The 13,517-nt window shown below is 39.1% G+C and overlaps 1 protein-coding gene across 5 annotated transcripts in view; it reads left to right on the forward strand.

Annotated features, from left to right (window-relative positions):
* Positions 1 to 111: 111 nt before the first annotated feature.
* enpep (glutamyl aminopeptidase) overlaps positions 112 to 13,517 on the forward strand; it is a 13,557-nt gene continuing 151 nt past the window's right edge. The window contains exons 1-23 of one of the 5 annotated variants that reach the window (XM_027023621.3): positions 112 to 357; positions 1,603 to 1,650; positions 2,283 to 2,443; positions 4,204 to 4,726; positions 6,065 to 6,206; positions 6,469 to 6,600; positions 6,712 to 6,832; positions 7,060 to 7,214; positions 8,717 to 8,830; positions 9,187 to 9,321; positions 9,565 to 9,630; positions 9,725 to 9,790; positions 9,950 to 10,110; positions 10,272 to 10,354; positions 10,461 to 10,597; positions 10,713 to 10,768; positions 11,086 to 11,236; positions 11,386 to 11,459; positions 11,634 to 11,738; positions 11,971 to 12,144; positions 12,358 to 12,498; positions 12,703 to 12,784; positions 13,101 to 13,517. The exon at positions 13,101 to 13,517 is cut by the window's right edge and continues 146 nt beyond it. In XM_027023621.3, the coding sequence (XP_026879422.3) occupies positions 2,407 to 2,443; positions 4,204 to 4,726; positions 6,065 to 6,206; positions 6,469 to 6,600; positions 6,712 to 6,832; positions 7,060 to 7,214; positions 8,717 to 8,830; positions 9,187 to 9,321; positions 9,565 to 9,630; positions 9,725 to 9,790; positions 9,950 to 10,110; positions 10,272 to 10,354; positions 10,461 to 10,597; positions 10,713 to 10,768; positions 11,086 to 11,236; positions 11,386 to 11,459; positions 11,634 to 11,738; positions 11,971 to 12,144; positions 12,358 to 12,498; positions 12,703 to 12,784; positions 13,101 to 13,247 (2,802 nt within the window). In that variant the 5' untranslated portion in view covers positions 112 to 357; positions 1,603 to 1,650; positions 2,283 to 2,406 and the 3' untranslated portion in view covers positions 13,248 to 13,517. Of the gene's footprint in view, positions 358 to 1,602; positions 1,651 to 2,282; positions 2,444 to 2,474; positions 4,727 to 6,064; positions 6,207 to 6,468; positions 6,601 to 6,711; positions 6,833 to 7,059; positions 7,215 to 8,716; positions 8,831 to 9,186; positions 9,322 to 9,564; positions 9,631 to 9,724; positions 9,791 to 9,949; positions 10,111 to 10,271; positions 10,355 to 10,460; positions 10,598 to 10,712; positions 10,769 to 11,085; positions 11,237 to 11,385; positions 11,460 to 11,633; positions 11,739 to 11,970; positions 12,145 to 12,357; positions 12,513 to 12,702; positions 12,785 to 13,100 lie in introns of those variants that run through there. The other 4 variants (XR_014126597.1, XM_081724895.1, XM_027023619.3 and 1 more) reach the window with 4 other exon arrangements.

A 13,517-nucleotide genomic window follows, 5' to 3' on the forward strand; every position in this document is an offset into this window, starting at 1 on the left:
TGTTAGCCAATACCTGGCTAATTTTCAACTGTTGTACAGGTAGCATTAGCAAGGAACATGTGACCATAAAATAGTGATCTCCTGGTGTTCATGTAGCCAAAACTACTGAGGAGCATTTTACATGCAAGTTGACAAAGCAAAAAACAGAAGCAAAACAGAATGAATGCAACAGAGTTACAGAAGAGAAAGCAACAACAAACAAGCTCAAACATCAGCTTGCAAAAAAGCAGTCACAGGATAAACCCCAAATACTATGGTGGGCCATGGAAGGTTGAGATTTACACACCTGAATAACAATAAAAAATCTAGCAGGCCTGCTGCTTTGGAATTCTGCTCAATAATCACAAACTGATGGGGGTAAGTGATGAAAGACTTTAAAAAGAAAACAAATATCCAGATATTTAATAAGATTATCCAAGGTCACTTGAAGAGAATCATGGAATGATTTTAACTGTTAGGGTTTTGTTAAAACATTTGATTACCGAAGCCTTTATCTGTTTCCCAAGCCCTGCTATAAAGATAAAGTGTTGAAATAAATCTTTCATCACTGCTAAAAGATATATTTCAACATGCAGTTATTGAAAACAATAATCATAAATATTCACCTTGCATTTTAGTGAGGGTGGTTGGCTGTGGATCAGTGGGAGTGGTAGTAGATACAGGAACATTACAGTGAGCTTTTATTGTTTCAGTGGACTGTGCATTTTCCCCTTTGCAACCCTATCAAGTATTTTTGGAATACACTGGAAAGAGCTGATTGCTGGCAAATGTACAACATATCCAATGCAACATAATACCCGTGTGCACACACAAATGCTGACTTCTAGAAGTACATGTTCTACATGTTGGGTATAATGACTATTATCTCAAACCAAAATGCGTTCTGGTCAGAAAATACATGTCAAAGCTTACTTGCTGAGGATTTTTTTCAACTTATAAAAATGAAAGATTAGCTCAGAACTCTGCACTTTTTCCAAAATGGTGGCTGATGGCAAGATGAGTGAATGTAGGCCTCTGGTGTGTAAAACTTGTTTTAACTAAGCACTATACAGATGGTATTGTCTTTTACATAATTTAGAAATTTTGTTATGCCATATAAGAGAAAGACTAATTTGAATATATTGCATATTTCCTTGCAACATAAATGGTATAATGTTAAATGGTCAAAACAAGTCTCCCTTTAACTGTTTATGTAGGGTAAAAGTAAATGGTATGGAACACTTTTCTGTTAACAAAAGTGCTAATGCTAAGAGAGAGTAAAGGAAAAAATAAATAATTACCTATTTGACATACTTGACATTTTACTTAATGTGAACTCCTTTTTGTGTGTAATTGTTATGTTGTCTTGTTTGGTTGTAATTACTTACAAACCGTTAAAACATTCTGAATTTTACTCTGGTTTAGCTTATGTCCAGCTAGGAGAGCCTCTCCATCATTAAGTTGTCATTACTGCTACTGGACATTAAACATTGTCCTACTCATCCTGGAGTTAATGTCACCACTACTGGAGGGGTTCAATTAAGCATTAGTCAAATCCTCAAAATAAAAAAAACAATATTTATGCTTGTTCATATTACCTATTGTGGCAGTCTTCATTCTTAGATAATCAGCATGGATGCTTGCTGTACAGAACTGCAGTATTCATAGGAGGTATAGTAAACATTACACAATCATCACTATATTTTAAACTTTACAATTAGCATTTTATTTTGTAGCATAAGCCAACACCACTGAGTTGTTGCAATTTTATGTCGGTACATAATGGTTCACTGGAATTATGTGGCACCCACATTTTGTAAAATGTAAACTTCCTCAGTATGAATGGCCTCTGTGTATTGGTTTAACTTCAGTCGTTGTTCTGTAAGTCAAATTATGTTTGCCATTTTGTCTTATATCTCTAATCTGTAAGTTCAGAGCTTGATTCTGCATAAAACAGTCTTTCATGATGATAGTGCTATATCTTTTATAGTGGTCCAGTGAATGTAGAAAATGCAATGCAATGAAAATGCAGTGATATAACTTTAAATGTCATCTTTTCCATATATAGCAGTGTCTTTGAAACCATGTACCACGAGTCCTTTAAGAGAGATGACACAACATACTACCACTTACACGTGGACAGCTGCACTATTTATTTTTTTTTTCAGTGACACCATTGACCTTCCCCTTGCTGGCCCTTGAAGTGTATGAATAGTGGAGTTGCTTACAAGTCTAATTGGGGACTGTTTTTTAACTCTTGTGTTCATCTTTTCATCTCCATTTTTATCTCTGATGTCTGTTAGTTCAAGCAGAGAAAAAAAAAAGGCTTTGTGTTCAGAAGAAGCTGATAAGAATCTCCAACTGCAAATATGAAAATCTCTCCAAATGGACTACAATCATCTGTTTATTTGATATGCTATATAATATATGGCTTTAATCACCACAGATTTCACCATGTGTTTTGGTAAGTCACAACCGTGAACAGTATAAAAGACTGTGATTCCTTTTAATTTAATGAGCAATACAAAAACAAAACTTTTTGCAAATTTGCCTTCATTTGCAATTTGATTTGGAATAATATTATTTCCTTCTCACTACAATATTTGATCAGGTTTGCTTTGAAAGCAGTTTAGTCTTCTGGTTGTATTCTTGTTTTCCTGTTTGATTATCCAGGTGTTCTTGTGAGCTTGGTAACTGTATCTCTAATTCCACGGTTTGCTGTATATCACTTTTTCCCTTTTCATACTGAATGTGATGAAGTACATTCATACAGAATGTACAAATTCCTAAATCTCACTCAGTGCAGTTTTCCTGTGGGCCTTGTGCAATTTCTGCTTGAGACATAGAAATGTGAGGTTGAGTCTTTCAACCACATATTTTGGACTGTATGTAAAATCAGTAACAGAATCAGGCCTGCAGCTGCCCTTAATTCCATCTCTTTCCACCGTGTGTTGCCAGACTTTCTGTGTTAGTAAGTCTGTGGGAGACTAGAGTATCCTTCTCTGAGAAGAATCGTGCTCTTTGACTTTCTGTAAATTCTGTAGATCTTTGTCATAGTCCATGGTTAAATTTGGATTCAGGAAGAGGAGGGGTCCTAATTCATAATAGTAAATCATAAAGATTTCTCATGCATGTAAGCACACAAACAAACAAAAGCTTCAACATATTTCTGTCTGTAACTGTTTTACAGTATCCTTATGAATCGTTTTTCTGAGAAAACTGGCAAATAATTAGAGTTTGTGTCATATGAGTAACACTTGACTGGCATTACGATGGTGAGATAATGAGGAAGCCTTTTGAGTATTTTTCTCAAAGTGAGGACCTAACAATATCTCCTTTGATGTTAGAAATAAGACACTTTGCACAAAGATGCATCTTTACTTCTCCGTTTGTGATAGAGAGCTTTTCATTTGCAAGTGATGCATTTGTCAAATAAAACAAAATCATATATTATCAAATATTTATTTGTAGGACTGTGATGATCTCAGTGGCCATACACTAAAGCAGAGAAACTCAAGTGCCATGACGTTAGGCCACTCCTTCTTCACTTTCTTCTCAATTCACGTATTCTCTGATCTTCTATTTTCCTTTATTTTTCCGAAACAACATCCCATTTTTCAGTACCTCTTATCCCTGGTCTCTAATCCTTCCTCTTGATTGCTGATTAACTGACATAGATTGATTATTAACTCAACAAGGGTATGAATTATAGGGTTGCCAAGTGTGTGTTACTGCTGGTAGATATTTTCAGAGATTACCTGTCAGGGAAGCCCCTTATTTGGACATTAGGATTATAGTGTGTGAATGTGGCCTCGGAAAGTATGTAAATTTTTGTCTGCAGGAAAAACCTTCTCTTTCTGTAATCTGCATGCAGGCTGTCTCAAAATAATATGCAAATTCTAATGGCAGACAGACAGATGAATGAGTGTGAATGTGTATGGCCACATAGCTGGAGGCTCTGATTTCCTTGAATACAGCTGCTTCCACTCTTGAGAGGGATAAGGAAATTTGAGAACAGCGTGTGTATCTCATTGGGTGGTTGCCTCTGTATAGACAAAGGAATAGTTTGTGAGTTGAGGGTGTATGTGTGTGAGAGAGGGAGAGACTGTGTGTGTGTTAACTACTTCTGACTACTTACCATGGAAAGCTTCGATCTGGAGAAGAAAGAGAAACACTGCTGTATCCGTAGGATGCATGTTGCTATCATCTGTTTGGTCATCATAGTAACAGGCATTGCTGTGGGACTTGGTGTGGGACTGAACCAGAAGACTTCCTCTCCCGAGAGCACGGTGAGCCCAACGACTCCCCCTCCAACCCAGGGGCCCTGCAAAGCCTCCAACAACACCAGCGGGGGCTGGACCAATTTCCGCCTGCCAAACTACATCACACCATTCCACTATGACCTGCACATGGAGCCGGACCTGAACACAGATGTGTACACTGGGACCGTGGCTATCCACCTGAAACTGAGTAAGCCCAGCTCTCACCTGTGGCTGCACATCCGAGAGACCTTTGTCTCTGTCATTCCCACCCTGAAGCTCAGCGGCCCGGCCGACACCAGTGGCGTGGCTGTTAAGGGATGCTTCGAGTACAAGGAGCGTGAGTATGTGGTGGTGGAAGCCGCCAAGGAACTGAGGGCCACCAGTGCCGATGAGCACTACATCCTCACGCTGCACTTCCAAGGCTGGCTCAACGGGTCCCTGGTCGGCTTTTACAGCACGACCTACCAGGAGAACGGAGTCACCAGGTCAGTGTCTTGTCTCTTTTGGAACACCACACTTCACTGCCCGCAAAAGCCATATGCAATATGTGGTGGGTGGCATCCACTTGCGTTTGGCTTTGTTTAAATTCCTTAACATTCTCTCGTTGTGTTAGCCAGTGTCAGATTATTCTAGTCTCCATGATTTTGTAAACTGAACTATAGCAATCTTTCTGACTACTCCACATCATCTTTCACAGTGCACCAGGGGTCCTGTAAAAGCCGACCTCTGCTAAATAGTTCAGTGTGTTTTTATTATGCTGTTTTATGTAACAGTACCTGTCATTTTCTGGCACAGAAACCTACACAGAAAAGTATTTTGGGCTGCTTAGAGGCAGCCTGTGTGTTCCCTGCAGTACCATTAGCTAGTGTGTGGAAACAGGGGTTATAAGCCAACTCACAGTAAGGACCAAACATGAAACCCAGTCCAAGAGTTCAGTTCTATTGCAACATGTTTTATAGGCTTTTGGGACAGTGAAGTACCTTAGCTGGTCATTTCAGAATGTGTATTTACTTCAGCTTAATCTTTTTCAATTTGTTCAGTTTCCCATGGTCAAAATGGCTGGGGTAAACTTAATTCTTTAGATTTCACAGTGGCTTGAGAAACATCAAAAGCATGCAATGAGTAGCCAAAATTCATATGATGCATCTGATGATAGGGTGTTTGTTGGAGGGGGACTGTACATATTATCACTGGGAGTTCTCTCTTATCTGATTTAAAAATTGGTGAGAAATTTTGCAGTAACACAAAGCAATGTGGTGAACACAGCTGAGGTTAAATATGCCATATATCCAGGAAAACATCTTTCATATGCTGGTCTTGCTGGTCAGTGCTGTGCCCATACTATACCTTACAAGTATAGTGAGGTATTCCATGAGACTTTAGTGCGGGAGAATATTAGGGGACATTTCTTGAATGTCATCAATACATTTGCATATTTTCCAGTTTTTACACTTAAATCAGAATGTAAATCAAAGGAATTAATTATTATCAGAATTTCACCAGCTGGGTTAGTGAAAACAGTCAATCTTCACAGTAGTGGGTCACTAATGATAAATAACTACATGGAGAAGTATGATCAGTGTTAGTTACAACAGGACTCTGTCTCAGACTCACTGGCAGTTCCCACCGTCTGTCTGAAACCAATGAAACAAATTCTTACACTGGAAAAACAAGCACTGTGTTTAATCTAATCTTAATCAATCATCATTAGACTTTAATGAAAAAAAAAATGCTATTATGGTGTAGCCTTCTCTACATGTGTGCATTGAAGGAGAAATGTAGACTGAGTTTGCTTTTTACAAGTCCCCAGTGATTTCTTACAGAAAAATCGTGGCCACAGACCACGAACCCACCGATGCTCGTAAATCTTTTCCCTGTTTTGATGAGCCGAACAAAAAGGCCACATACAGCATCTCTATCACTCATGATGAGAGTTATAAAGCTCTGTCCAACATGCCAGTGGAGGTATGCTTCACATGCTCCAACACCTCTTCAATTAATCAAATTCCCAGTTTTTTAAAATAACCTGTAAATTTGGCCTGTGAATATACATGTGTGAACAAATCCATATATGTGCTGGTTTCTCGCAGGCTCTATAGTAAGCAGTCACTTGCTCCACTCACAGATCATTTAAAAAGTACAAAGTACAAAGATGAAATGTGTCCAGCTGGTTGAATTGCAAATGTGCTAACCTTTCCCTCCTGTGGATGTTCATTCTCTCTAACAGCACATAAAGAAGCTTCCTGGCCAAAAGGAAACGACCTATTTTGAAAAATCTGTTAAGATGAGCACCTACTTGGTATGTTTCGCCGTGCACCAGTTCGCCTGTGTACAGCGCAACTCCACGAGGGGAGTTCCAGTAAGCCTGCTTCTGTTTCTCCAAACATTACAGTGCAAGTTTCTAAAGTGGAAAGAATACAAGCCTGGGCATGCATGCTCTGCTAAGGTTCAGTTTGCTCTCTCCATGCAGCTGAAGATCTATGCCCAGCCATTGCAGATCCACACAGCTGAATATGCTGCAAATGTTACTAAGGCCATCTTTGATTATTTTGAAGAATACTTTGACATGCCATACTCTATAGGGAAGCTTGGTAAATGCATCACAATTACAGATCACCCCCCAACCCCCACCCCATCTGGATGTCTTGGTCAGTTACTGTATGTCTGACTCACTTCTTTTGTACACATTACTTTGAATATGTTGTCCAAGTTTAGTAATTGTTTCTCAGCTAATATTTGACAATAATTGTTAAATAGAACCCGTTTCTACTATATGTCATGCAGGCCCCAACACAAGCTATGTGATTTCTTATTGCAGATATGATAGCAATCCCAGACTTTGGGACAGGAGCAATGGAAAACTGGGGCCTGATCACCTACAGAGAGACCAATCTGCTGTATGATGAGAAGGAGTCTTCATCATATAACAAGCAGAATGTGGCCAGTGTCATTTCCCACGAACTCGTGCACCAGGTGACATAAAACAAAAAAAATTCTATAGTTTTGAATATGCCATGTATATTAAAATGCTGATATCTAGTTTTTAGCTATTTCTTAACAAAGGTTATGTAGTAGTAATAGAAAGTGGACTCTAGAAATACTGCCCTGTGCAATACTAATAATGCACAAAGCAGAAATATGCACATAAGACATCACAATTTAATATTTATTGTGTACTATTAGCATCGTGGTCATAATATGTATTATATATGTAGTATAATACATATATAATGTGTATCTAATCACAATATAATATTTTGTGCATATGTTGCAGAAAGAGATGATATACAGTGCCAGAATTGCATGTTGTCTAGGGCTCAGACTAACCACTCAGACTAAACATACTCAATTTCATTAGCAATTTGTATAATCTCAGACATCTGCATGATCCTTTATTTATGCATGTTTCAAACTGATTCACTCAGGGTGATTCACTGTATGCAGAATGAAAGCGTGTGACCTGATTAGATCATAAAGGGATTTATTGGAAAACTTGAACACTTAACCCTTCTTTTCCTTTAAACGCTGTTTATAGCATAGCAACAATCCAGTGGCTAAAGGATTGGCTGCCTATGCAGATGGTAGCAAGTATATGTTAATACACTCCAATATTAAAACTACATGGTAACTTACACAGAATACAAACATAAAAATGGTTGTTTTAATTTAGCTGCTATCCAAATTTTATTTTATGGTGTTAGCATATAAACGAACCAGTGCACAATGATCATTCCTACTCATCCTACCAAATGACTGACTCTCCATATGAAACATGGGAGTTGATTTGAGATGCACTCCAGGATCCCTATAAACCTATAACCCTTTTTCCTTTCTCTTAGTGATAAAAAATTCCCAGTTACTCATCAAACCCTTTATGATGACGAGAACAGGGTCACCACTGTGAACATAGTGCCCTCTGTTTATGGCATTTCCATTATGCCAGGACACAGATAAAGGTCTGATTAGGCATGTTATGTAGATGCATATATATATATATATATATATATATATATATATATATATATATATATATATATATATAGAGAGAGAGAGAGAGAGAGAGAGAGAGAGAGAGAGAGAGATTGATATATTTTATGAACATCCAAAGGTTGTTGGACACAGATGGTTGGACACAGATGGTGTCCATAAAACAATATAATTTTCAGAGACCGCCCCAGAGCTGACCATATACTTACATCATATGAGAAGAGCAGTCACTATGCCAAAATACAACCCACCAGCACAGTCACAGCACAGCACGGCAACAGGAGAGTCATCATCTCCACCACACAAACTCTCATCTTAATCTCTTGTCATATTTATATGATAATGTCTCCACCACATACCCTTCCTTTAAATCAGCATTCCCAGTTCCCCAGACATAATCCCGTGTGTTATAAAAGCAGAGTATGTGTTATGGTGTGTGGTTCCCGAATGCAGCTATATCGTTGCTGTTTAATGACATTGACCTACAGTGGTTTGGGAACATTGTCACTATGGCCTGGTGGGATGACCTGTGGCTGAATGAGGGATTTGCCAGCTTCTTCGAGTATGTGGGAGTGGAGCAGGCTGAGCTCAGCTGGGGGATGGTGAGAATCAACGCTAACTAAATCATATTATGGTTCACAAATGTGTTTCTTATTTAAGGTTAGGGTTTTCCAAACCAATGCCATGCGCATAGATTAGCACAGCATGTGCTATATTTATAATGACAGTAGTTTAATATCTGACTAAAGTTAGATAATATGGATCCACACAGAACACAAACAAAATGTAAAAAAGGTGGGTAATTTAATAATTAATAGTAAATACTATAATAAGCAATACCTTAGCAACTAGACCAATGGATATTTATGTAAACCCTTTGAACATCATTTAGGACTGTTGCTAAAGTTAATGCTACTTAAACTTAAGTAAAGTGTTCAAAATTCTTCTTTCCAACCAGCGTGACATCATGCTTGTGGATAATGTATTTCCTGTCATGGCTGATGATGCACTCATCTCCTCTCACCCTATCATCGTAGAGGTATCTACTCCAGCTGAGATTACGTCTGTCTTTGATGCCATTTCATATAACAAGGTAAGTTTATTCAACAGTTTATCAGGTGTGGCTGTCTGTCAGCTTTTGCTATGATGAATAATCTGTTTTTCAATTTTTCATTAGATGAGGAATTGTTAGAACACACATGGTTCATTTGTTAGTTCTTGTTTGTGACTTAGGTTTGTGGACACCGATCTGCAACATCTCTGTGTAAAAGATGGGTTTGTACCACAAAATAATCTACAAAGTGCCTCCCTTGTCAGCTTGTGTCTGTGTTTTTAGGGAGCGTCAATTTTGAGGATGTTGGAGTACTGGATGGGTCGAGACAAATTTAGAGATGGTTGTCGGGTAAGCAAACTACCTACGTTTTTTTGTTCATGTAATGTTCTGTGTGATGTCTTTGAATCCACAGCTTATGTTAGAGTCTTGCTGATTTCCACAGAAATATCTGAAAGACTTCACTTTCCAGAATGCAAATACTTCAGATTTTTGGAAAGCACAGGCAGAGGTAAACATCTTCTTTTACTCATGGGCTGTCAGAATCAAATCTTGGCTTATTGGTTTGTTTGTTCGTACAAGATTATATCATCATGCGAAGGGTTGTGCATGTTTGCAATCAGTATCAGCACCTTGCTAATGGCCTAAATGGACTGAGGATCACTTCTAGGTAAGCCAGTACCCTGTCGCAGATGTTATGGACACATGGACCAAACAGATGGGCTACCCAGTACTCAGTCTTACCAGCACAGCCACGGGGACCACACTTACCCAGGAGAGGTTTCTCTTGAACCCTAATGCAGACCCCACACAACCCAGCACTCCTCTGGGGTGAGTCTACTGTATCATGCACTGGTGGTGCTTTACTCTTGCCTCACCAATCAAAAGCAACACAGCTATATCCAAATTGACCCCTGCCCCAACTACGCCCTTAAATTCTTCCTTTTTTAGCTGTTCACAGAGAGATGATTAATGATCAATCCCTCTCACAGCTACAAATGGACAATTCCTGTGCAGTTTCACTCATTGACCACTAACACCACCACAACCATCCTGTTTGATAAAGGTCAAGCAGGTGAGTAATACATCATTGCTTTTCACTTTGTCAAGCAGACAATTAAACTAATTGTGCAGCTCAAAATGTCTTAATTCTTAATGCTTCCCATGTGCTCTTTATTCAGAGTTACCTATCACAGACTACTCTCCTTCAACTGATAGACTCATTAAAGTCAACAAGGACCACATGGGTTTTTATCGTGTCAATCACCATGACAGCATGTGGAGTGCCATCAGCCAGCAGTTGTTAACAGACCACCTGGTACTGTCTCATGGTTGATAGTACTTTTATTGGATATGTGTAGGGCAGTGGCCTCTTTTTTTTTTTTTTTTTTTTTTGGTGTTTTTTTTTAACTGTTTTTGTTTGCTGGTTTTAGGTGTTCAGTGCAGCAGACAGAAGCAGTTATATTGATGATGTATTTGCTTTGGCAAGGTACATTCACCCTGAAAGTAATACAGGTTAATAACCTGCTAAACATGTAAAAATATAATTAAAGAAAGTTAAAGAAAGATGTGTTTACATGAACATGCAAGAATGTTGCAACACAGAGAAACTGAACAGATGATATTGGTTTCAGATTGGTGTCAGACTGAATATAAATATAATATTTATATTATTAGTCCAACATCTTCAAAATTGACGCTACCTAAAAACACAGATGCAAGCTGACATGGGAGGCACTCTAGATTGTACAACTGTAACATACATTTATAACCTACTGGAATTTGATGAATAATGTATTTCAACAGGGCAGATGTTGTTAATTATGGGATTTCCTTTGACTTAACCAAATACCTGGCCAACGAGACAGCCTACATTGTGTGGAAGAGAGTCTCCTCTTCAATAGCTTATGTGAGGGACATGTTGGCATCGAACTCCACACTCTATCCCAAATTTCAGGTGAGTCTCTTAGTTTGAAGTCACCACTACTGCAGAGGAAATTATTAGGAAACTGATTAAACATGCATAATCAGTTGCATGTGGATATGGCAATGATGGCTAAAACGTGTAAACATAATTCTCACTAAAGGTTTATTATCCCTGCTCAGAAGTTTATCCGTGACCATGTGCAGAAGATCTCCAGGGAGCTTGGCTGGGATGATGTGGGAACCCATACAGAACGGTGTGTGTTATCTGGCAAGCTTGTCCTGTAACCAGTCAAGGTCACAGTTCACACTCTAGAATTTCATTGGCCTTGTAAACCCAAACTCAACAGACATGTTAGACACATGTAAATACTGAATGGTTATGTGCAGCAAATGGAAAGCAAATGCTCTGTTTGATGTTTCCTGCCTAGGCTGCTGAGGGAGACAGTACTTGGCATTGCGTGCCAGATGGGTGACACTGAGATTCTTGATCAGGCTTCTGTGATTTTTAAACAGTGGATCAATGGAACAGAAAGGTGAAATTCCAAAGTCAAACGTAAAAGAACACCAACTACCTAAAAAACAACTATTAACTAGCACAAATCAACACAATAGGTCACAGGAAAGAGAGAGGGAAGCAAAGTGTAGGTTAGCGTAAAAGTGTGCATTTATGTATCTATGAGTGAGGTAAAGTGTAGGTCAGAGTGTGTATTTTTGTCTGTGTTTTGGGTGCAGCAGTGTGTCAGTGAACCTCTGTTTTGAGTACAGCAGTGTGCCAGTGAACCTGAGGCTACTGGTGTACCGGTACGGAATGAAGAACGCAGGAACAGCAGTAAGCTGGGAGATCATGCTTGAGCGGTACCTCAGTGCCACACTGGCTCAGGAGAAAGACAAGCTTCTGTATGGCCTGGCTTCTATAGAAGATGTCTCACTCCTCAGCAGGTAAATCCTCTCAGGATATATAGTGTTGTCGGAAAGCTACATAATGCTTTAAGGTAATATAACAAGTTACTGCAACAAACTAAATAAAGACAGTTGGACTCTAATTTTTATTGACTGGTTACGGTAGCTCATTTATAGCTTCCTGTGTAATTGTTGCTAGTGCTGGGAAGCAACCTTGAAAATTATCTTCAGATAAGATGTGTTTTCTGATAGGCTGCTGGAGGCATCTAAGAATGAGAGCCTTGTGCGAGGACAAGACGTGTTTAACTTGGTGCGTTATGTGTCCCTAAACAAGTATGGTGAAAGCATGGCATGGGACTGGGTCACCCTCAACTGGGACTATTTAGTGAACAGGTAACTGAGAACAGGTAAACAGGTAAATCCCCTTGGCAACAGGAGAGTAAGAATGACAGTGAGAACTTTTTTTTACAGTATAAAACAGAGCTAATAAGCAGATCCCATAGCCAATAAATTTGATGCACAGTGAATCAGATAAGTGGGTCAATGAAACAGATCTATAGTGTGCCAGCTGGTGTTGATGTGTGTCATCTGTTTCAGGTACACTATTACAGACAGAAACCTGGGTCGTCTGCTTACCAGAATAAGTAGTTCATACAACACAGAGCTGCAGCAGTGGAAGGTAACCCATACACGCTTGGGCAACAACGTATACAGCAATGGTACTAGACACAGGACCGTAATATAATACAATCACAATCAGGTGTTCATGAAAAACAGATGTTTAGTGAACAACTCCAGTGAGAAATAGTCCACTGTTGAAAATGTGCAGTATGTGGAAAATGTGGAAAAATTAAGGAAAGATGACATGGAGGCATTGTTCCCAAAGGGATCATGATTCAGATTTAGCCTTTTTATGATTGTTTATTTTCATGTTGACGGGCCAGGTCTTTAGTGAATTCCCTGATAAACACATCCATTTGCCTGCCTCTTCTCAGATGCAAAACTTCTTTGCTCTGCACCCAAATGCTGGAGCAGGAGAAATGCCCAGAAAGCAGGCCCTGGAGACCGTGAGCAACAACATTGAGTGGGTGACAAGCAACCGAGATGAGATCCAGCTCTGGCTAGACAGCAATGTGGCCTGAAGATGTTGACATACACACCGCTCCATCCTACCTCCACATACATCGTGCAATCTTTGTACCCTCCATTACTTACCATAAAATTAAAATAAGCAGGAATCAACAACCTGTACACCTAACTAATCAGGCCTAATGTACAGTGGCACAATAAACTCACAGATGATGGACAAGAATGCAGCCCTGTAGTTTCTAAGATTACATATAATGCACAGTTCAACATAAATGTTTGAATAATAATACTGTGGTAAAGGTCTGTACATGTTAAATTTATAT

This window comes from Electrophorus electricus, chromosome 12 (genome assembly GCF_041902795.1).
Source record: "Electrophorus electricus isolate QZ-2024a chromosome 12, ASM4190279v1, whole genome shotgun sequence".
NCBI classification, from domain to species: Eukaryota; Metazoa; Chordata; class Actinopteri; order Gymnotiformes; family Gymnotidae; genus Electrophorus; species Electrophorus electricus.